Raw genomic sequence first — 24,049 nt, forward strand, 5'->3', positions numbered from 1 at the left:
TATCGTGGTCATTAAAGACACCCACTCGTTTGAATGGGTTTTTTTTGGGGGGGGGAAGGACTCAAAAAAAACAGGCAAAAAACTCATAACGAATTATGGACACAATACTGAGGAATGCGGTGAGAAGTCATAAAACTGACCCACCTGAAATAGTGTCATGTAACTGCACAGGGGCCCAACAGTTTACAAAAGCCAGAAGTGCAGTTATCAGCCATAAAGCGCCCAATCTCGTAATTTTAAATGATTGTAAAATGATTTGTTAAGTGAGGACTATTCGTAAGTCAGTGTGATTCTGCTTCATTCATTCATTGCAGTCACATCTGCTTATTATCTAAAAATATTGAAAATCAACATCATAAATTCAAATAAAATAAGTGATGAGGAAGCCTTTTCCAAAGTAAAGCAGCCATGCCAGTTAGAGAGAGTACACAGAATACAGAAATGCTGGCTATCATCCCAGCAGCCCCATAGTAGAGCAACAAAGCCTGTAGAAATTGCGGACCAAAATCTATATAGTAGGGTGCAATAGATTGTCTGAACCTGCTCTTTATGTCTGTTTTCTGCCTCAGGAAATTGCAGCTACCAGTTGAAACTACAGAATCTGGGCAGAAAATGCAGAACTCATCATACAGCATTTAACTGGGCCCATAATACTTGGGTGGCTGTTGTTGCTAACACTTGCTAATCATAGTATTCCTTTCCATAGGTCAATTGCACAGCAACATCCTATTTATCAGTTATATCACAGGTGTCAAACTCGCGGCATCATGTTATGTTTTTCAATGTTTTTTTCGCGGAACTGGGGTGGGCATGGCCTGTGATGCATCTGGCCCATGGCTGCTAATTTGACACCCCTGAATTATATTAACCTTTTAATTGTTGACAGAATCGCAAGGAAGACTCTTTCTTGGTGTGATGTTCCCAATAGGAGATATCAAAGGATCAGCAAAAGAAATACCATAATACTAACAAAGTGGCAAAGAATTGATGAGGGACAGGCCAGAAGGAAAAAGACACTTGCCCTACCCAAGGAATTCAAATATAGTCCTTGATCATGCCTGCATGATACAATCATAACCAATTACCAACTATTCTTCCCTGTACAGTGCTGCAAATGTTTTAAGCCCACAGCCACAAAAGGATTATACATCCATGGATAGAACAATAATTAGATTCTGGGATATTTCACTATGAAATCCTGAAATTTGTGATATTTTTCCTTTAAATTCATACTACCGTATTTTCCGGCATATAAGACGACTTTTTAACACATGAAAATCTTCTCAAAAGTCGGGGGTCGTCTTATACGCTGGGTGTCGTTCTCCTGTAACCAGGCAGACCAGCCCGAAAGGCTCTGACAAGCCTTAAATGGCTCTGGCGATCCCAGCTCTGACGATCCCAGCTGAGTTCCCTGCAACTCAGCTGGGATCGCCAGAAACCATGTAAAAGGAAAAAAGTTTTTTCCCTTTTACTCTGACGATCCAAGCTCTGACGATCCCAGCTGAGTTCCCTGCAACTCAGCTGGGATCGCCAGAAACCATGTAAAAGGTAAAAAGTTTTCCCCCTCCAGCTTGCTTACCTCAGCTGCTAGTCGCAACGCTTGCATTGCTTCGCTTGCCTGAATCTATTCCATCAGCAAGCAACTCCCTGCCTGCAATCAAGCAAGCAGGGAGTTGTGGACTTCAACTCCCAGAATTCCTCAGCCAGCAAAGCAAAGCTGGCTGAGGAATTCTGGGAGTTGAAGTCTACAAGTCTTAAAGTTGCCAAGGTTGGAAACCCCTGTTCTATTGGGTAAGTTTTTTTCCCCTTTGGGAGCTTTAAAAAAAATAGTCAATTGGGGTCTTTTTAGTTGTTCTTTTTTAGACCTAGCCATTTAAAGTTTAGGAAGTTTTAAATTTAGCTTTCATATAAAAATAAAAATAAAATAAAATAATATTTGTGCAGCTTTCTGAGATTTAGTGTGTTTCTGTAGTGTTTCACTCTAACTACACAAACACACATAATCTCACAAAGCTGTATGTGGAATTTTGTGTGTGTAAAGTGTGAAAGTTGGTTTTTTGGACTTTTTGTGGCTGTGTGAGGTTCCTGCTTGTTGCAGGGGCCATTTTGGGTCTAGCACAGCTGCTTTTACACTGTGGGTGAGCCAGTTGTGTTGTGTGTGTGTAGAGTGTGAAAGTTTTTTGGGGGGGCTTTTTGTGGCTGTGTGAGGTTCCTGCTTGTTGCAGGGGCCATTTTGGGTCTAGCACAGCTGCTTTTACATTGTAGGTGAGCCAGTTGATGTTTTTTAATTTTTATTTGGTGTGCATTGGAAGAGGGGTAGTCTTATATGGCGAGTATAGCCCAAACCCTATATTTTAACAGGAAAAGTTGGGGGTCGTCTTATACGCCCAGTCGTCTTATACGCCGGAAAATACGGTAAATAACAGTATTTATCCACCCAATTTGATAGCAGAGATGTCCTATTATTGGAGGTGCTGGATTAGTGTTCTATTTTAGTCTTTCCATACAGTTATTTACCTTATATAAAATACTGTGTTGTAAATAAGTACACTGATTTGGTGAGAAAAAAAGTAGGGCATAATACATTATTTTACAGCTCTTTGACACTTAGCATCCAATTTCAGAAACAAATTCTTAAGTATATTTTTGAAGTATTGTTAAACTATTTGCTTCCAAAGACTTCAACCAGTGATACATTACAAAGGATTGTTTATGACTGAGATGTCTTATTGGATGTCTTTCTCTTTTAAATATGCCAAATATTTTTGGAATCATGGTAATTGTAACTTGTGATGAAACACTTAATTGTACTGCTTGATGCATTTCATCTACTTATAAGCTCTAAAATAAGTACTTTAAAATCGTAATAGCAGTAATTCTGGGTTGTACCCTTACAGCCTAGGATATGTATGAAAATGTTTATGATAGATCTTTCAAATCTTTGACTATGAATACATTCATATTGTGGAAGTGGCTAATAAAAAAATTGATCTTGTTCCTGCAAGCAGTTAGACTAGAACTTTACTCTTACTAGTTCTCAGTTGGGAGCAATAGGGCAAAGAAAATGAATAAAATTAGTCACGGGCCACGGGGATGCTTCAATCCTTGTTACCCAGTCCTGTTCTGCTCATTCTGTCTTCAGCAAATCACGGTTTCCTCATCTACCTGCATGTTAGGCAGATTATGGACAGCAAACACTTTGATCTGTAACTCTTTACATATTTCACACAGTACCATCCTAAGTATTATCCTTTCAATATGTCTGGATAATAGTAAAGACAAGGTGCCTGCTAAATTTCTAGTAAGTCAAAACTGTTTATCAAGAATTCATGATCTCAAAACCAATAGAAGAACCCAGAGGAAGTCAATGCATGCTGTTGGCTTTCATTTTTTTCCTGGGTTATCTATATAAGTCATTAATGGCATCTCATGGCCATTTTTATAGCATGTGTACTGTAACTTTTTTTTTCTGATGACCAATCTTTGAATTTGCCTGATTGATGCACTGCTCTCAAAGTACATTCACCATTGGGTTCTGATTATTTGTAATATTTGTAATAAGAAATTGAAGCTTTTTTGACATGTTTAAGTTTGTAGCCTTACACTTTCCTTAAACAGAAACATGTCAATGATTCATATTCAATCTGAAGAATAAGGCAAAATATTTCAAGGCTTGAAGCAAAATAGGCATTCTAAATTCTAAGCTGTTTTATGAGGTCACAAATGAGAAATTTCTGCTAGAAGTATGTAAATATGGAGAGATACAGCCTTCAAGACTGATGAACAAGCAAAGAAGAATATTGATTGGCTATTATTGTGGGATTATAAGAGATAAAAATTGCAATATTGGTGCTGTATGAACATGCTGTTGTATTTTTGTTTTGGCTTACACAATTTGTGTAGTTTTTCCAAAGCCAAATACAAGTCATTTGCACAAGTATGTAAACTTAATTTACAGCTACTAATAATATGGCAACATAGAGATGCTACTCAGACTGAGAACAGGAAGACTATAGTATCTGGCTTTGTCAAAAAGGGTTTGTTTATTTTTTGTTTGCAACTCTAACCCCTGGGTGACAATCTACAATGGCAAACAAGTGAGACAGTGTGGCCTGCATAGAAATTAAGTGCAAAATACATACTTTATTTTAAGGTAGGACATGTGCCTTTGAATAATTATTTATTGAAACAATAATTTAACTGCCCAACCTCATGCTTTGAATATTTGAGTATGATGTTTGGGCAGTTAAAAAATAATTTCTATACAAAACCAGGTAATTTGGACTACAATTCATGGCAAGTAGAGAAGACAGTAATATATATGGGTTCACTAAAGAGATTTAAATTAATGATTTAAATTATTTAAGCAGGATTTAAATTATTTAATTGGCCCGTATTAAAGTTTTGGCAAAAGCTGCCATATACATCACAGTACATGAACAGCCAGCAAATATATAATACAACTAAAATCTGTTTAGAAAAGTCCTGGAAACTTTTAAAAAGAGAATGTAAAAGTTTAATGTGCTATATAAGTTCACTGGAAAAGTACTGAATAAAACATTTAACGTTTTTTTTTTCTTCTGAACTTTTTCTCAAACAGTGTTTTAACTGAAAGTTTAATGGAAGAAAATAGCACTATCCATTATCACTATCCAAATTTGTAAATACTGTTTTCCCATCTCTTGTCATATTCCAATATGCCAGAATAGATGTCAACTAGATAGTGATAATTGAAGGCATGCCTGATACGATTCTACTGGGGAAGCTATTTCTGTTCTGAAACTACAAACTGACAAACTTTAAAGAATAGTCAAAGCTTATAAATTTCACATATTTCCTTTACATTCTCATTTAAATGTTATAAAAGTATAAAACTTTGGGGAAATATCTCATATTAGTCACATTCATTTAGTAACTAGTATAAGTAATTCAGGATTTTTTTAAAGTATCACACAGGTATCCTGTCTAGTATCTCTGACTGTATGCTACTTCCCATGTATCAGCATTGAGGATTGAAAGGACAGGTTCTCCTCCAGAAAGTTAGAGACCCTTCCCAGACAATGATGGGTTAAGTAAGTTGGGCAAGGTGTGTGTGTGTGTAAAGATGGAACTTTTCATCTCCTCTTGTTTCCAAATTTGCCAACTGTCTATTTAACACTTGCCAAAACCACTGCCTAGAATAAATGCAAGCACAATCTGTAAGCAAATTAGATGCATAGCAAGCTGCATGTTTCCATGGATTCTAATCAAATATGTCAAATATCTTGTACTCACTGGATTAAACTTGATATCATATAAACACAATTTGCAATGCTTTAAAACACACTAGGAGATGTGCATGTGTAGGAATAAAATCTTGTTTGTAAAGGAATATTCAGATCTATCATATCTCATCACTTCTAGTTTTCCTTTAATAAATTTTTGGACCAATCACTCAAAAAGAACTCTAAACAGTAATTGGAAAATGGTTTAGTGCAAGTTGGTAATTAAAATATTGTCTAGCACATACATAATGGCAAATATATAAGCAGGCCTGTAGTACAGATTACAAAATGAATTCAAGTAAAAATGTTACATGTTTTCATCATCTGATTCATCCTCTTCTTTCAAAGATTCCTGTTAAGAAAATAAAATCAGACCTTAATTATCTACCTTATTAAAAAAAAAAAAACAATAAGCAACATAAAAATAAATATTCAGATTTTCAGATAGTGAAATGCAAATTACTTATTTGATGTGGATATTTTGGATTAATGAAGTAGATACAAATTCAAGAGCAGCCTTTCACTATATTTTTTCTGGTGTAATTTTATACATTGCCTAATAATAGTCAACATTACATCAGAAATATACTTTTTTCTCCCATAAGATTGAAATAAGACATGATTTAATAAAAATGTCTTCCAGGTGATAGCACTAATTTTTTGGTATATCTTTTCCAGGAGATAACCTTAGCATCATCATTACCATGTTTCATAAAGTTGCAAGGCTGATATTGTTTGAACATAGACACATTCAATTCTGATGTTACTTAATGCTTATTTAAGGTGGAGAAGTGTTCTGGACTCTGTTTTTTTATTGTTATAAATTACTGTGAGTCTTGGGATCTAGCAGTATATATTTAAATCTTTTCATTATTAACTGCATAATTAATTTTGATTCCTAAACTATTTGAAAATATCTGGAATTGTATGAATTTAAAAGCCATTTTCACTTGCTCTGAAGTTCCCAAAGTTACCTTAGCATATTTCTCTGCTGCTTCTTTAACATCTTTGGGCACAATTTCATGTTTTCCTTTAGTTACTGTGAATTAAAAAAGAAGTTAGAACAGTGTATAATTGGAGAATAAAATTCAATTCAGCAATATTTTCTTTAAACATTGTGTCAGTTGTATACCTCAAACAATGATATATCATAATGATTAATATAAAATATCTAAGTTTAGAGCAAGACTTTACTTCACATTATTTTAGAAAAAAATTTTTTTAAATGTGATAATTACTTTCTCCAACCCAACTTAGTTCAAGTTCAAAGGCTTTATCTTTTACTTCATCATGGACTATGTAGATTCTAGAAGGAAAAATATTAGAGAATATAATTGTTACTTCAGATAGAAGGTATTAAAATGTTTTACCCATATTTATGTACAAAATATTCTCAGATTTTAAATAGTGTAAAAATTCATATATTTTTCATATAAATCAAGAATAAAAAGCCATGGACATGAATTTTTTGGCCCATTCCAATTTGATGTCTAAAAGCCTCTTATCTCATTTAAACTGTCTAATTTATTTAAACTGTAGGATCTCCTGCCCCATTATTAGAATAACAAAATATTCTCATGCAAGCACTTTCTTTGGGAATCAGATCAAGATAAAAAAAAGTACAGGTAGTCCTTGAATTACAACTATTCAAAATACGATATACCAACTGGGGGCTAGTTATGACTGGATTCCAAGTTGTGACAGTCTTCCCACCTCAGTCATACGACTGAACTTTGGTTGCTTGACTCCAGGCCACATTTACAGACATTTGCAGTGTCCTATGGTTATGTGATTGCATTTTACGACAGTTCTACCAAAATCCAACATTTACTTTATTTACTTTACTATAAATTTACTTTACTGACTTACAACCATGAGGGCAGACTCCATTACATAAGTCAAGGACTACCTATAATTATTATTTTAGCGTAAAAACTGGAATGAGTCACTTGAAAAAAAACTTACATTTTTGCAACTTCTTTAACAGCATCACGGCACGTCATTTCTTTCATCTGTAAATGTATTATTAGCATTTTACTAATTGTTAAACACTATTGGAAAAACAACAGTGGATTTCAAGAGCATCAATTATAAAGAGCCTCAAAATGTATGTATATGTGAGTATATGTATATAATTAATGCATAGTGTTTTTAGTATAAGAATTACATTAAATAGTGCTCATGAAGATTATATTCCATCTTGTACTAATTCCATCAAAACAGAATCAAATAAATGTGATGTGTTACTAAAGCTGGGATTTATTTATTTATTTTTGTTATTGTTCATCCAGCAATTCCTGAATAGTATCAACTTCCTGAGATAATATATATTTTAAAAATGTACGTGTTGGTATGTCTACATGTAAAATATAATTCTACCATGTCTGGATGGGACTGGAGAACCAAACTGGGAAGCTCTAGAGAAAGATCTGGAAACAAATATTGGAAGGATATAGGTCATCTATCCTATTATAGGTAGTTCTTGGGTTACAACTGCAAATAGGACCAGGACTGCAATTATTAAGTGATGCAGTCATAAGTATGACCACATTGCTTAGCAACCACAATCCCAGTATTCTCAGTTGCTGTTTTAACCCCAAGACACACCTGGGCATAACCTCAAACCTACAGGAGAGAAGTAATGTTAGAAAGTATTACTTCACAGAAAGAGTAGTGGAAGCTTGACACCAACTTCCACTGGAAGTAGTAGCTTAATCATCTTTAACTAAATTTAGGATAAAAAACAAAAATAATAAAAACAAAAAGAAAACAAAAACTTTAAGAGCAGACATGATGGACCACTAGATCTTTTTCTGCTGTCAGTTTTCTGTTTCTATGTTTTTCTATGGCATGTGTATTAAATGGGAAGTGGCATGAATCTTAGTTTTTTATTTATTTTAATCTAAAGTAGACTCTGGCTGAACAGGAAATAATTCAGGCTCTAAAAATGTATACATGTGCTTCTAACAACCCTACAATCCTGGTTTCTTTGAATGAGTATAAATAAGGAATAGCAATTTCAGTTTAGAAACAGAAGCTTTCACTCTTATCTGTAAATGAAAAGTGGTTGAAAATGAATTCAAGCTATAGAAAGGAAAGCCATGTCTTCTTACAAAGTCTGAGTGACACAAGAAAATTTTTGCAAGGCACTAAAGTTTCATATTGTGACTTAGCAAAGTTATTCCATCGCACACCTTTATATTTACTTGTTTAGTTTAATTGTGCAATGATTAAGGACAATTTTTAAGTGAGATTTTTTTCCCATAAGATTGAAATAAGACAAAGGGTGCAAAGGTAGATTCATTCAATGATTTATATATACCTGCTACAAGGATAGCAATGCTTTGATGGAGTCTAGTTAGAACTGATAGAGTAGCTATGTCATTGCAAGTCAATGATTTAATTGCTTTTATCTTGTCAAAAGGACTGAAGAACTCTGGAAAATCAGAAGCACCTCCATATAGATTTCCAGTTAAAATCAGACATTTGTACAGAAGAACAGAATTGCTTTTAGTATGTAATATGTCACAATATAGTCTTACCTGAAGCTTTTCGATCTCTGTCTTTGCAGCCTGTCTTGCTTTACCAATAGCACATCCCCAGTAACCCTGCAAAAAGCAAAAAATAAAAAGGACCACATTCAAGAAAAATAATCGCTGAAACAAACATATTTACAGATCACTGTTTACAAATGGCACACAATTATATATTTCATAAACGCGCACACGCATTTATGTGATTTCTCAAAACACCATATTTTATATCCTCTCCAAATTGATAATTTTATTTAATAAAAATCAGTTTGTTGATCTTAATTTAGAAGCTGCCTTTAACAATATAGCAATTCAGAGGATGATAGTGATGCAACAGTAGCACCATTACTATTGAACACAAACATTTGAGGCAAGAGATGGAGGGAGAAATTGAATCCGAATTTTTTTGCTTCTTTTTCCAGGTATAAATTAACTTCTAACACACTGAGCAAAAAACAAATAGTCATTTCTGCCCGTTTATTATAAATCTTGAATTTCCAAAGACCTATGCAAGGATCCTCTATAGACTTCAGATCAGCATTCACTACCATCATTCCAGATATTCTTCTAACTAAACTAAATCAGCTAGCTGTACCTGACCACACTTGTAAATGGATCATAAGCTTTCTAACAGACAGGAAGCAGCAGATGAAGCTAAGCAAAATCACATCAGATACCTGCACAATTAGCACAGGAACCCCCCAGGGCTGTGTGCTCTCTCCATTATTCTTCCCTCCTCTCTATACACCAATGACTGCATCTCAAAAGATCCCTCTGTTAAAGTACTGAAGTTTGCAGATGATACAACAGTGATTGGTCTCATTCAAGACAATGCTGAATCTGCATACAGACAGGAGGTTGAACAACTAGCCTTGTACAACCAGAACAATCTTGAACAAAATACACTCAAAACTGTAGAAATAGTGGTAGATTTTAGGAGAAACCCTCCTATACTACTACCTCTTACAATACTAAACAACACAGTATCAACAGTAGAGTCCGTCAAGTTTCTAGGTTCTAACATATCTCAAGACTTAAAATGGACACCTAACATCAAAAACATCCATCAAAAAAGCTCAACAAAGAATGTTCTTTCTGCGCCAACTCAGAAAGATCAATTTGCCCAAAGAGCTGTTGATTCAGTTCTACAGAGGAATTATTGAGTCTGCACCTCTATAACTGTCTGGTTTGCCTCTGCAACCCAACAAGACAGACACAGACTTCAATGGATAATTAGAACTGCAGAAAAAACAATTGCTACCAACCTGCCTTCCATTGAGGACCTGTATACTGCACGAGTCAAAAAGAGGGCTGTGAAAATATCTACAGACCCCTCACATCCTGGACATAAATTGTTTCAACTTCTACCCTCAAAATGACACTATGTGACACTCTGCACACCAGAACAAGACACAAGGAATGTTTTTTCCTGAATGCCATCACTCTGCTAAACAACTAATTCCCACAACGCTGTCAAATTAACTACTAAGACTGTATTACTATTCTTCTTCTCATCCTTACTACTCTTCCCACTTATGGCTATATGCATGTGGCTTGTATCTTTATAACTATTGCTTTTGTTTCCTAGTATGATTTGATTGCTTATTAGTATCCCATGACTATCACTAAGTGTTGTATCTTATGATTCTTGATGAATATATTTTATTTTTTCTTTATGTACACTGAGAGCATATGCACCAAAGACAAATTCCTTGTGTATCCAATCACACTTGGCTAATAAAGAATTCTATTCTATTCTATAAAGTAAAAGCAGGAAGTAGGAATTGTGGATTAATCAATTTACCTTATATTCAGAATTAAGGTTACTTACTGGCCAATGGGTTTAAATCTTTATCTGAATAAGATAACTTTGCACTTTTGCTGTAGAACGCCTATGATTTTACCATGAACACAGTTGGAATAAAAGCTATCAGCATTTCAATTACCAGCTTATGATTTTAGATACTCTAGGGTTATTACATACTTCTTAAAATTTTGTTTACTGTTAAACAGATTTAGCTATTCACACTCACCTCCATTAATACTCTTTTCTGCTATATTCTAATTACTTCTATTTTCACTAAGCTCATGGATAATATTCTTGGTTTTCATTTAGAGATGTAGTTCTAAATACTTACATATGAAACGCCTGATGGATCTATCATGTAGAGCTGAGCACCATCATCATCATCATAGGAACCTAACATGAAGCTGGAAAATCAAGATTTCTTATTAGAAACTATTAGGGAGAAATGTAGCACAATCTTCAATAAATTATAGAAAAGCAAAGTCTGCATCATTCATAGTTGTTTCACTGAAGGACTTGCTGTAAACTATAGCCTGGCATTAAGCAGAACAATAACTCTTGGCGAAGAATAAAAGTTGTAGTTTCCTAAGACTAAGTATCTAAGAGTAAGGTATTCATAGCAATAAACCAATCACTTTTATAATTCTTCCAAATTTAAAAGAATTTAGTCACACTCCTGAACTGGATAGTGGAAGAATAATACAAGGACCATATGTACAATTTGGTACATTACTTCTTAAGGCAATAATCTACATTCATTCATAGGTTTTCCTGCTTTAAATATGCCCCCTTTAACAGAATATGAATATGAACTAATTAACGCCTTGGCTAGGGAGAAAGGTAGTGTTGTATTTATCTGTTTTTATTAATTGTTGTGAGCCATCTGGGATAGTTATATGAGATAGGCAGACCTATACATTCTGTAAATAAATAAGGAGTATGTTGAGAACGTATTGGTTGAAAGCATGCGGAAGAGGCCTTCATCCTAAAGGATAGAAAAAGGCTAAAATGATGATCTTGAGAACCAAGAAGCATCCCTGGAAAAGGCAAACCATAATCATCTAGACAGAACAGAGCATTTGGAAATGATTCTGCAGTTCTTCAACAAGGTTCACCTATGAAATGTACTCTTGCTATGATCTAGGATTTGCGAATCAAGTAAATTGTGATTTATTCAATAAACCTTATTTGAGCAAATTTTATGTTACATGTGTTAACCTAGTCCCCGAGTACTCAGTAACATTTCTGAAGGTTTATTATTATTTTTTAACAATTACCATTTTGAAATAGGAATCCATAATTTCTATCAATAAAAATCTATCTGGGTGAATTGGGAATGTACTATTTATACAATAAATTCTCTAATAGGTATCAGTTTATTTCCCTCACTGTGTCCTCGTTGCTATTTTGGATGGTTTGTAGCTTTTCTTTCTACTTAATCTGTTTGCCCCCAAATCTATAATTATGTTTATTACTGCTAGTTATTTAGAATATATAGGGTGAGCCTATAGATTCAGTTTGGTATAATAGTTAAGGCATCAAGTTAGGAATCAGAAGACTGAGTTGTAGACTCAGTTTAACCACAAAGCCAGTTGGATGACTTTGGACCAGTCACTAACTCTCAGTCCTAGGAAGGAGGTAATGGCAAACCATTTCTTAAAAAAAAAACCCTCACCAAGAAAACTGCAGGAACTAATCGAAGCAATTGCCAGCAGTGCAAAAACAAAAAAAAATGTTATTTGCAGTGTGTGTTCTCAGCTTTGAAAATTCTCTTAAGTCTGTAATAATCAAGTATAAGATCTACAGAACATCTTCATTCTTTCTATCAGCATTCAGGGGCTAAGGAGAAATAGACTGTGATTTATTACTTGCTCTGAAATTTTAATGCCAGGGTATACTGAATAATATTAAAAAAAATTGATACCTGCAGCCAAAAGGTCTTACAGCGCTATATAGAGTATAGGCATGTACATACATAGCCACTCTATCTGCAAGGTGCTATAGGGAGAAAGGAAAATAATTTTAGAGCACTGAAAGTAATATTTCCATTTAAAATAAACTGAGGTAAATTCAATCTATAGTTTAGAAATAAAAGTGGTGAGCCCCAAGGTCACCCACTCAGCCCTACCCTCTCTGTGTCATGCAGATGGGTAGGTTCAGAAGGAAAATAGGCTTTATTTTCCCTTGTTCAACTTTTCATGCTATCTAGAATAACAAACTGTAATTTAATTAGCTATAATTAATTTCAAAACAAGGTAACTTCAAGCTATGGATTATAAATCTGGCTGTAGATTAGAGTTACTATAGAGTCAGATGCTATCTTGGTTTGATTTATTCATAATAAATATGGGAAACAAAGTTTCTAAAATAATTTCAATTTAATATGGTTTAGGTTTTTCTTAGCTGTGATAAAAAGTAGCTCTAATAAAACCATAACCTACTTTTAATGGAATATTATAACCATAGTTGGATCTAAAGTTAGAAGCTTCTTCTCTTGCTATGTCAGCCAAAGATCGGGCATCAGCGAGGAGTCCTGCTACTGCCTGAAATATAGAAGCACATTTCACAACCTAAGCAGACAGGAATTTGAAACTCAACATGCCAATCTCTACACCTCATTCTGACAGTATCCTTGTATCAGGAATGTGATTGCCAGGCACATTTTGAGAACTGGTTAAACCAGAACTTCTGCCCCAATTGCTTCCTGGTTACAAGTTGAAAGTTACATGTTGATTATCCAAGACACAGTTTAATTATATGGTTGCTTCTATTAAAACTTGAGTTAAGTCTCTCATGAATCAAGCTTGATATTTTTGTGCTTACATGGATATATCTATGTTGTTTTCTTGGCATTAGTACAGAAATAGTTTACAGAAGAAGGATTCTTTTTAAATGTCCAAATCTACCAGGGCTATAAGTTAAGTCTCTCATGAAGTTCCTAATCAAGTTCAACTCTGCCCAGTTTTTTAATATCAGCCAAGATCAGTTAGGTGCTGGCACTTAGCCACAAGCTAAATAATAAATACCAACTCACCATTCCCACATGTCGATCAACATTAAATAAACGTTTATTGGATCCTTCCTCATACAGTTTGGATAGAACTAATTTTTCTACTCCAAAGACAACACCATCTTTACATCGTATCCCAATTGCTGTACTGAAGAGAAAATAAAGCATAATAATTGGTCAAATATAATATACTTCATTGCATTTAGTTTGATGTGATATGTACTGCTACACAGATTAGAAGCTAGGCTGCATGGCCAAAATGGCCTCTTCAAACTCTTTAATTCTGTGATGTCTGGAGATACTTGAGTAACCTAATAAAAAGAAAACACCTTAAAGGAATTTATTTAATTTTAAAAGCCAAATCTAAAATAGTGAGTTGATTTAATAACTAATTCTATTTAAGCAAAACAGTCTCAATTAAAAAATAAATTACTGAATAAAACATTTGTTTTAAAATATGCACAACTACATGTTAGGTAATAAGCAATGCTTCTTGGCAATTCTTCTAGATAAATCAAATTTTAAATTATTTTCACAAATACAGTATAGTATGGGATTAACCCTATAAAGGGGCACTATATAAAAAGCTGATATATCAAAAGTCAATTTTATAAGTAATTCAGTATCTTAAATAATATAGGTGAAACTCTGGCATGCCCATATGCCCTATTCCAGTTTAAAAAACTGTAATAGTAAAACCAATAGCCTACCTACAGAGGACCTACAACAACTCTTGATGTTCTATCACAATATCATTTTATTTTTATTTTAATATTGCTCACTTCTCAGAGTCGCTTGTTGAGATGGGTGGCCATGCAAACTGAATAAAAAACTGACTGCAATCAGATAGTCCTTGTCACATGCCTATTCCAGACTGCAGCGAAGGCCTAGTGAAGTGTATGATAGGTCCCTGGGAAATCCCAAGCTCTTCTTGGACTCCAACAGGATCCATCAGTCATCTCAGGCAAGCCAACTCAATAGGCCCTCTCTCCCTATTAGATATATTAACTGAAGTCTCTCTACAGTTGCAACATAATTTCATTCTTTATATTTTGTTTCTAAGGTTCAAATAAAAATATTAATAAACAGTATTTAAGTTATTTGGACTAGTGGAATCCACAAAAGTAACTGACTACATTATTGCACAATATAAAAATTCAAATCTTACCTGCTGTTTTCGACAGCTTTCATAGCATACTCTACTTGAAATACTCTGCCATCTGGAGAAAATGTAGAGGCTGACAGATCATACTGTAAGAAAACAAATTAGATTTCTTTTTAAAAAGTAAAAATAATAGAATTGTATTCATTAGCCTTTCATTGCATCCTTTGATACCTGAATATCCTCCAGAATCACTTTACAGGGGAAATGGGTAGAATAAAAAATAATAAATAAATAAATAAAATACATTATTTAATGGTTTCCCACTATTAAAACAAGTTGGTTCCAAAATGCAAATGAATTCTGTACTTATTAAACAAATATAAGCACATAAGACAATATTCTTTATTAGCCCCGTATGAGAATAAAAATACAACTCTAATCATATTTTCTAAAAAATAAGTCATTTAAACTCAATAGCATTTTCTCTCCAGGAAGAAGAATGCAGACTTCAGCCTTAGAGTATAGTCCCAGAACATTTATTCCAATTAGCAAAAATAGTTCACAAGCATTCTCCTTTTGTATTTATTTCTATCCCAAAAAAGAATCAGAAATTCATTCTGAAGTATTATAGGTTAGGTTTCATTTAAACTTTGTGGCAATCATTATAGCTCAGCATATATTCAGATTAGTAATTTTTTTTAAGGGGCAGAAACATTATTTTAATACTTAAATATTTTAAGTGTTTAGACACATACACTTTCTCTCTCTCTCCTTCACTGTCAGACAATGACCAAAATATACACTGCTCAAAAAAATAAAGGGAACACAAAAATAAGACATCCTAGATCTGAATGAATGAAATATTCGTAGTAAATACTTTGTTCATTACATAGTTGAATGTGCTGACAACAAAATCACAAAACAATTATCAATAGAAATCAAATTTATCAACCCATGGAGGTCTGGATTTGGAGTTACACTCAAAATTAAAGTGGAAAAAAACACTACAGGCTGATCCAACTTTGATGTAATGTCCTTAAAACAAGTCAAAACAAGGCTCAGTAGTGTGTGTGGCCTCCACGTGCCTGTATGACCTCCCTACAACGCCTGGGCATGCTCCTGATGAGGTGGCGGATGGTCTCCTGAGGGATCTCTTCCCACACCTGGATTAAAGCATCCCCCAACTCCTGGACAGTCTGTGGTGCAATGTGGCGTTGGTGGATGGAGCGAGACATGATGTCCCAGATGTGCTCAATTGGATTCAGGTCTGGGGAACGGGAGGGCCAGTCCATAGCATCAATGCCTTCGTCTTGCAGGAACTGCTGACACACTCCAGCCACATGAGGTCTAGCATTGCCGTGCATTAGGAGGAACCCAGGACCAACCGCACTAGCATATGGTCTCACAAGGGGTCTGAGGATCTCATCTCGGTACCTAATGGCAGTCAGGCTACCTCTGGCAAGCACATGGAGGGCTGTGCGGCCCCCCCAAAGAAATGCCACCCCACACCATTACTGACCCACTGCCAAACTGGTCATGCTGGAGGATGTTGCAGGCAGCAGAAGGTTCTCCACGGTGTCTCAAGACCCTGTCACGTCTGTCACATGTGCTCAGTGTGAACCTGCTTTCCTCTGTGAAGAGCACAGGGCGCCAGTGGCAAAGTTGCCAATCTTGGTGTTCTCTGGCAAATGCCAAACGTCCTGCACGGTGTTGGGCTGTAAGCACAACCCCCACCTTTGGACGTCGGGCCCTCATACCATCCTCATGGAGTCATTTTCTGACCGTTTGAGCAGCCACATGCACATTTGTGGCCCGCTGGATGTCATTTTGTAGGGCTCTGGCAGTGCTTCTCCTATCCCTCCTTGCAAAGGCGGAGGTAGCGGTCCTGATGCTGGGTTTTTGCCCTCTTACGGCCTCCTCCACGTCTCCTGATGTACTGGCCTGTCTCCTGGTAGCGCCTCCATGCTCTGGACACTACGCTGACAGACAGCAAACCTTCTTGCCACAGCTCGCATTGATGTGCCATCCTGGATGAGCTGCACCACTTGTGTGGGTTGTAGACTCCGTCTCATGCTACCACTAGAGTGACAGCACTGCCAGCATTCAAAAGTGACCAAACCATCAGCCAGAAAGCATAGGAACTGAGAAGTGGTCTGTCCCCATCCCCATCTTTATTGGGGATGTCTTGCTCACTGCCTATGCTTTCCACCTGTTGTCTATTCCATTTGCACAACAGCATGTGAAATTGATTGTCAATCAGTGTTGCTACCTAAGTGGACAGTTTGATTTCACAGAAGTGTGATTGACTTGGAGTTACACTGTGTTGTTTAAGTGTTCTCTTTATTTTTTTGAGCAGTGTATTTGTAGATTGTCTCGGTTGTAAGTGGATGACTATCTGAATCTCGTGCCAAGCCTCTCAAAATCTCAGTTATCCAAGTCTATGCCCCAATAACTAATGCAACAGAGCTTGAAATACAGGTAGTCCTTGACTTACAACCACAATTGAGCCTAACATTTCTGTTGCTAGGCAAGATATTTGTTAAGTGAGTTTTGCCCCATTTTATGACTTTTCTTGCCAGAGTTGTTAATCAGTGCAGTTGTTAAGTGAATAACACAATTGTTAAGTGAATCTGGCTTCTCTACTGACTTCGTTTGCAGACTCTGCAACCGTCATAAATACATGCCAAATGTCTAATTTTGATCACGTGATCATGGGGATACTGCAACAGTCTTAAGTATGGAAATGGTTATAAGTCACTTTTTTTCAGTGCTTTGAAAAAGCACTCAACTTTGAATAGTCACTAAATGAATGGTTGTAAGTTAAGAACTACCCGTAGAGGTTTCTATGCCAGCAACAAAAATATTCTAAAACAGTGTCCCCAAAAGACACCACTGGCAGCCAAGCAGAAACAGGCATCGTTGGCAGCTTTGGGTTTGGGGTGAGAAATGATGCAAGTGACTCTTTGGTTCAATTTTGCCATGAAAATCAATTTTGAATCATGAATACCTGATTCAAACAACACAAGCATTACTTATACATTTGGACCTCACCAAATAAACTGCACCATAATCAAATTGTCTATGTCCTATGCAGTCATCAATAGTCCATTCCTTGCTGTCAAACACATATCCAGGTGTCAATTGCAGTTCAGATCATGAATTATTGGCAGCTACAATCAAAGTCACATTATGCAACATCAAAAGAAGTTTGACATCCCCAAAATCCCTTCCATATGTGCTATTGAGATGAAAAATAAGTTTGAACTGCTGGACATTGCTGAGAAGATGCCTGACAAACTTTAGCAAGAAATTCAATCAACCATCATTGAAGGAACTGTTGAACACACCATACAAGAAGCCAGAGAAAAAGTACAAGTGGCTTTTAGATGAAACTATCGGAATAGCCAAGTGAATAAAAGCTGCAAACAGATAGAAGCAAGTAAATTGAATGCAGTTTTCCAAAGAGCATTAAGGAAAGACAACAAATTCTACTGGGACCAACTTTGCAAACAGCTAGAAGAGGACTGCATGATGTCCAAGTCAAAAAGGATTTTACTGCTTGTAAAAGCAACATCAAAAGCAAAAAAGGGAACATATGGGTGACCAACAAGGTGGCAAGTATGTATAAACAGCTGCATACCAGCAACAAAGAGGCTCAGCCTCCCAAGGATGAAGAAAGAGAAGAAGAAACACAACTAGCCATCCTTCAGGAAGAAGTTGTGTGAACTATGAGCCAACTGCCAAATAAGGACCCAGGTGTTGATACCATCCTGGCAGAATTGCTGAGATCTGTACTACCCACAACTATTACAGCCTTGGTTCAGAAAATTTGGAAAACAAACATGTAGCTGCAGGATTCAATATGACCATTCTATTGACAAAAAAGGGCAACTTTAAGGATTCTTCCAATTACCAACATACCTCACATTAGCAAGAGAGATCTGTTATAGGGAAGAAGAGTAAGCTGCTTTGTCTCTGGGCCACATGGCTCCAGCCTGGAAGTGGGTACCGTTTTTGGAGTAGCTGCAATGAATTATGCCCGTTCCAAAAATAGTACCCACTTCCAGGCTAGAGCCATGTGGCCTAGAGACAAAGCAGCCTACTCTTCTTCCCTCATACAAGGTACAGAGATCCTCTAAAAGTAAGTGCACGATCAGAAACTGAGAGTGGGGAGGAGGGTATGGGACCCAGGACCAAAGCATGCAGGGAACCTAAGGGGCAGCCAGTGGAGCATGGGATGTCTCGGGGTGGGAGAGGCCTTGGAAGACCTGAGGCAGGAAGCAACTCTGAGGTAACTTGTGCTCTGCTTAATAATCATATCAGGGAGCAGGGATGGGGGTTGTTACACAAAAACATAATGTGGTCATCTCGCTTAACTACCATCATAATTTGTGACTGTAATGGGCAGATTCCATCATGATCATAAATTGAGGACTACCTGTATAATATTGCCATTTATATTAATCATCTTTCACTTTTTACTATGTAGTAACAACAACTTGCCTGATTCTTGGGCAGATTTATACCATCATGCTTATCGAATCTTAACTGTTGATTAATAAACAGTACTTTTATCCACTCTTCTATATCATCTAAAAACAAGATTATTTTAAATATCAGTCCATAGCTGGATCTGTCCATCATACTAAATTCTGGTTTTCTTAATTATTTTTGAATTAAAATTTATATGCCATAAACCATGGTTTACAAATAATCATACTTTGGTTCAAACAACACACTAACCAAAAACAAATGTGCTCATATATTTTATGTTCTTCCAATCAGGAAAAATGAAAATATTGGTTTTGCTGAAACTAAGTTTGCAAAGTGATTTACATATGACATAAATGAACAGCAACCTCTGCTGGTAGACTAAGCACAGCAATGAGTTGCTTTAACTTTTCAAACTGCAACTTTTTATACTTAGAATCATTTAACAGATTATGGAAATCCAGATTAATAGCAGGTGTTGAGAGTACTACTACATTCTCATTAATTTCCATAAAATCATATTATATTGTATTTTAAGGCAAACAAGTCCAAATCTGTCCCAGTTCCCATAGTTTGTAAGAAAGTATGAAGCACCTCTTTTCAAATAACGATTTGCAATAGCTGTTTTGGGAACTGTTCCTGTACTGTACAGGTAGGCCTCAACTTACAATTAGTCATTTTGCAATGTTAAAAGATACCACTACCATAAAACAGGTGTTTCACAGCCCATAAAGCATCCCCAGCCATTGTAAATATTTGTACCACCTCTTTGGTCACATAAATGCATGTTAGGATCAGATTTCTGACCCATTGCAGGGTTTTGTCGTGACGACTGCAATTTGCAATATTTTTTATGGATTTCCAACAAAAACAATGCCCACCCTAATGGGTTCATTTAACAAGTGTGGCATTCACTTAATGGTTGTTGTGTAGAAAGCCACAAAAAGTAGTTCCGGTCATATGTGTGCCTCAGAAAATTTGTTTAATGGACATAGCGACTGACCCATCACATTAAACTTTCAACCAACATCCCTCATGATCCCCAAACTCTCCAGCTATTGAAGATATGACTACTGAAAATTTTGATGAGTATATAGAGAATACAGGTTGAGGAAAATCATTGTGTCTGTGTTTTACACATTTTACACCATTATTAAATGCATCACGATTTATAGAATTAAATGAATTATTTGGCTCCATCAGCAAAATGGGCTGAATAGGACAAAGTATTCTTAGACTCAATCCCTCCAAGATGCAGTTGGTTTTTGTCAATAAAAAAATCAGCAACTTTGTCCCTAGTAGTTATTCTGAATGGGATGGAACTCTACCTGAAAGGATTGGTTCACAATCTGAAGATCCTCCTAGACTTGTGCCTATTAGTAGCAGGTGAAAGACTTCTGTCCAGCTTTGGCTGTTTTGTCTATTATGAGCTACCTGGATCAAGAAGAATTGATAATGGTAACTTATACTCCGATCTCTACAGGTAGCCCTTGACTTATGACCATAATGGAACTTGCCCATGACAGTCATGTCACAAGGATCATAAACGTTTAGTCAGATGATCAACTTGATTTTACAATCTGTTTTGCAACAGTCATAAGGCAGCCACCAGGGTCTTTTTTTTTTTTTTTTTTTAATTTGATTTATATGCCGCCCTTCTCCGGAGACTCAGGGCGGCTTACAATGCTTTAAGCAATAAGCAATAAGTCTTAAGTGAACAACAGTTGTTAAGGTATACCAATGGTTTGCTATGGGTGCACTTCTGCTAGAAACTTGGAAGTAAATGCTGGATTTTGGTAAAATCATTGTAAAACATGGCCATGTGATCATAAAATGGTACAAATGGTTGTAAAAGCAGCCCGGTTGGTGGGCTGAATCCAGGTCATAAGTAGTTCCAGGCAGGTCTATCATAACTTTGACCAGTTGTAAGTCAAGAATTACCTTTATCTGACTGATTAATGTAATATATTCTACATTGGATAGCATTTAGAGAAAACCTAGAAGTTTCAGTTGGTTCAATATATGGTAGCAAGTTTACTCACAGGACAATTTCATCATAACAATATGACAGCATTAGGAAAGTTATTGCTCTGGTTACCTTTAGCTTCCGGGGCCAATTCAAAGTGCTAGTAATGATTTACAAACCTTTTATCATGAATCACTGTTTTTCCCAAGATGGAATTTGCCTGGCCAGTAAGAATATAGTAAGATTTGTCTACTTGGAGTTCCCATTCTGCATGAGGCAAAGAGGTCATGAACTACTAGGCAAAAGGGTATTATCATTTCAACTCTTGTTCTTTGGAACTCCTTGCCTCTCAGGATTTGCACTATCTTCATCTGTCATGTGCCATGTTTTAGCAAAGACCTCAAATTTGCCAAATAACATAACTTAAAGCAATTACCATCTTGAATTCCCTTCAATTAGGCAACAAGCTAAAACAAACAAATTATGAGATCACATATAACATCATTGCAATTGGTTAATTTCTGTTGTTAAATAAACTATGGATTAACATTAACACACCATACTGTATTCACACATAACAACTTCCCTATTGACACCAAATATTTTAGCCTAGCATGTTTGCAAGCATAATTAAACGGGAGAATTTGCTGATGATGGCACCTGAGAATTTTAAAAGTGACTGGACAACTATATGGAGGAGGATATTATGGCTTATTTTATGACTGTTTTATAACTTCTAGAAATACAGGCAGCATTTCTTAAGCATTTGCTACAATGCAGCAGTAGTGGGAAAAAATCTATAGTTATCACCTGCCTGCCTATCTTCATGAGGTGTACATCATGAATCTTATAAATTCAAGCTGAATTACTTACTTATGGTTCAGTGTATCTTGCAACCCCAGAAAAATTTCTAAATGATGCATCATACAAACAAGAGTTAATGTGCTTTCTGAAAAAAAAAATTCATACTCATGAATGATGCTATCAAAATTTGTTCAACCGTTGAACAGTAGCAAACAGACTTACCGATACTCTCATTTGGCACCTGTCAAAATTTTTGCCTCCTCAGATAGGGAGTCCTACCTACCATAGGAAATACAACAACCCATCCTGCCTTCAAAAGCTGCCACTTGGCCAGTCACTAATAGCAAATGAGACTAAAGTCCTTATGTAAAACAATGTCCACATTTTTAACTCTGAAAGATGACAAATGAATTAGTAAAAAAAAAAAAGACAGTCGCTGGTGAACTGGATGCTTTCCCCCCACCTAGTAACTAGGGCAGGGGTCCCCCAAACTTGGCCGCTTTAAGACTTGTGGACTTCAACTCCCAGAATTCTCCAGCCAGTATAGGCTTTACTGTATAACACTATACTGGCTGGAGAATTCTGGGAGTTGAAGTCCACAAGTCTTAAAGCGGCCAAGTTTGAAGACCTCTAAACTAGGGAATGCATGATTGGGGCTTTCACTTTCAAGATTCTCAGCCCACGCCGCTCACTAGGTAGCAACTTGGCAGGCAGGGAAGCTTTCAAACCAAAGAGGGTCGTCAATAAGCTAGCCGGGTTCCCCCAGCCGTACTCCGATGGCCCGATCAATGGAAAGACAATGGATGCCAAGGCTTGGAAGCGTTTTAGGACGCTCTGGAAAGTTCCCAGGCCGAGGCCCACTCTATTCCAGGAAGACACGCGCCTCCCTTCCTCCCGTCAGACTCGCCTTCCGCTTTCGGTTTTCTTCTGTGACTCAGCACCGCCATTAGCACCCCAATTCTCCAGACAACCGCTGGTGACGTCATAGAAAGCGCGAGGCTCCCTCACAGACCCCGTATGTGCAGAGCAGTCCGTCTCCTCGCCCTCCCTCCCCCCCCAGCGCCCCTCGTCTCCTATCTTCGAACACCACCACCCCCTCCAACTACACCGGGGCTTCCTTCCCCCCTTCTTTCGCCGGCTCACTTACCCCGGTGCCGATGGAGCTCATGGCGAAGGAAGCCTCAAAAACAAACCACCCTCTTAGCTCCTACCCGGACTTTTCCTTTTTTTTTTTTTCCTTCGCCCCTTCAGATGGTCACCCACTCGCGCGTCTCAGTCGCTCTTCAACAACGTGCACGTCCATTGGACGCCGCCTCCAAGCGCCTCGACTAATGATTTCTTCCGGTAGGCTACGGACCCGAGGAGGTGGAGCCAACCGCACAAAGTATCGGGCGCGCGCTCACGAAGGATCGCCGAGTCACCGCGGACGTTTTCATGTGCGCGCGCTTCATTGAAAAAAAATAATAATAATGGAGTGATATCCAGTATAGGAAGCCGGAACTGCAGCGCCCGGCTAGCTCAGTCGGTAGAGCATGGGACTCTTAATCCCAGGGTCGTGGGTTCGAGCCCCACGTTGGGCGATTGTTCTTTTTTTCATTTTTCCTATCAGAATAAAATTTAGGGAAGAAAACCAATGATATCAATAAAATCAAAAGCAACAGTAGCTCAAGAAATTTAACAGATTCGTTGGGTTTTCTGAGTAGATGTGGATAACAATGGGCTTGAAACTTGTTTCTGTAGTAGTTACTAGCCACAAGGAAATAAAGACGTATAAAGCTGGCAAAGGGACCTAAGGGAAAGAGAACTTCCAAATTTAATTTGTTTAAATATGTAAAAGCAAAAAAATAAAAATAAAAACCCACATAGAGTTCCGGTAGGGAAAAAATAATATGCAAGTATTCCCTTTTTATTTCCTCCTGTTTTATTTTCTGTGTTGTTTAATTTTATTATCAAGATAAAAGAACAAAAGGAGCATTATAATGTTGCCAGGTGTCCACTATTTGAGCGGACAGTCCGTTTTTTTCACATTATGTTCACTATTTTTTTTTTCACAAAATAGTGGACATTTT

At 36.7% G+C, this 24,049-nt stretch overlaps 1 protein-coding gene and 1 non-coding gene across 3 annotated transcripts; one reads left to right on the forward strand and one right to left on the reverse strand.

The window, feature by feature from the left end:
• Positions 1-5,454: 5,454 nt before the first annotated feature.
• PSMA3 (proteasome 20S subunit alpha 3) lies at positions 5,455-23,295 on the reverse strand. Of its 2 annotated transcripts, none has more exons than XM_070942607.1 (11): positions 23,128-23,295; positions 14,783-14,865; positions 13,639-13,762; positions 13,046-13,147; positions 12,529-12,602; positions 10,936-11,008; positions 8,807-8,872; positions 7,230-7,276; positions 6,503-6,570; positions 6,239-6,303; positions 5,455-5,616 (listed from the first exon to the last, which is right to left on the reverse strand). In XM_070942607.1, the coding sequence occupies exons 1-11, from the start codon at positions 23,146-23,148 to the stop codon at positions 5,572-5,574; spliced, it is 768 nt and encodes a 255-aa protein (XP_070798708.1). In that variant the 5' UTR covers positions 23,149-23,295; the 3' UTR covers positions 5,455-5,571. The 2 variants fall into 2 exon arrangements, with proteins under 2 accessions (XP_070798708.1, XP_070798709.1); XM_070942608.1 differs by lacking the exon at positions 23,128-23,295 and adding an exon at positions 22,888-22,971.
• A 192-nt stretch (positions 23,296-23,487) lies between these two features.
• On the forward strand, positions 23,488-23,560 carry TRNAK-CUU (transfer RNA lysine (anticodon CUU)). The gene has a single exon. It is a non-coding gene; the product is annotated as a tRNA-Lys (tRNA).
• The last annotated feature ends 489 nt before the right edge of the window (positions 23,561-24,049 follow it).

This window comes from Pituophis catenifer, unplaced genomic scaffold (assembly GCF_029215685.1).
Source record: "Pituophis catenifer annectens isolate HBS135680 unplaced genomic scaffold, rPitCat1.0.hap2 SCAF_1, whole genome shotgun sequence".
Taxonomy (NCBI): Eukaryota; Metazoa; Chordata; class Lepidosauria; order Squamata; family Colubridae; genus Pituophis; species Pituophis catenifer.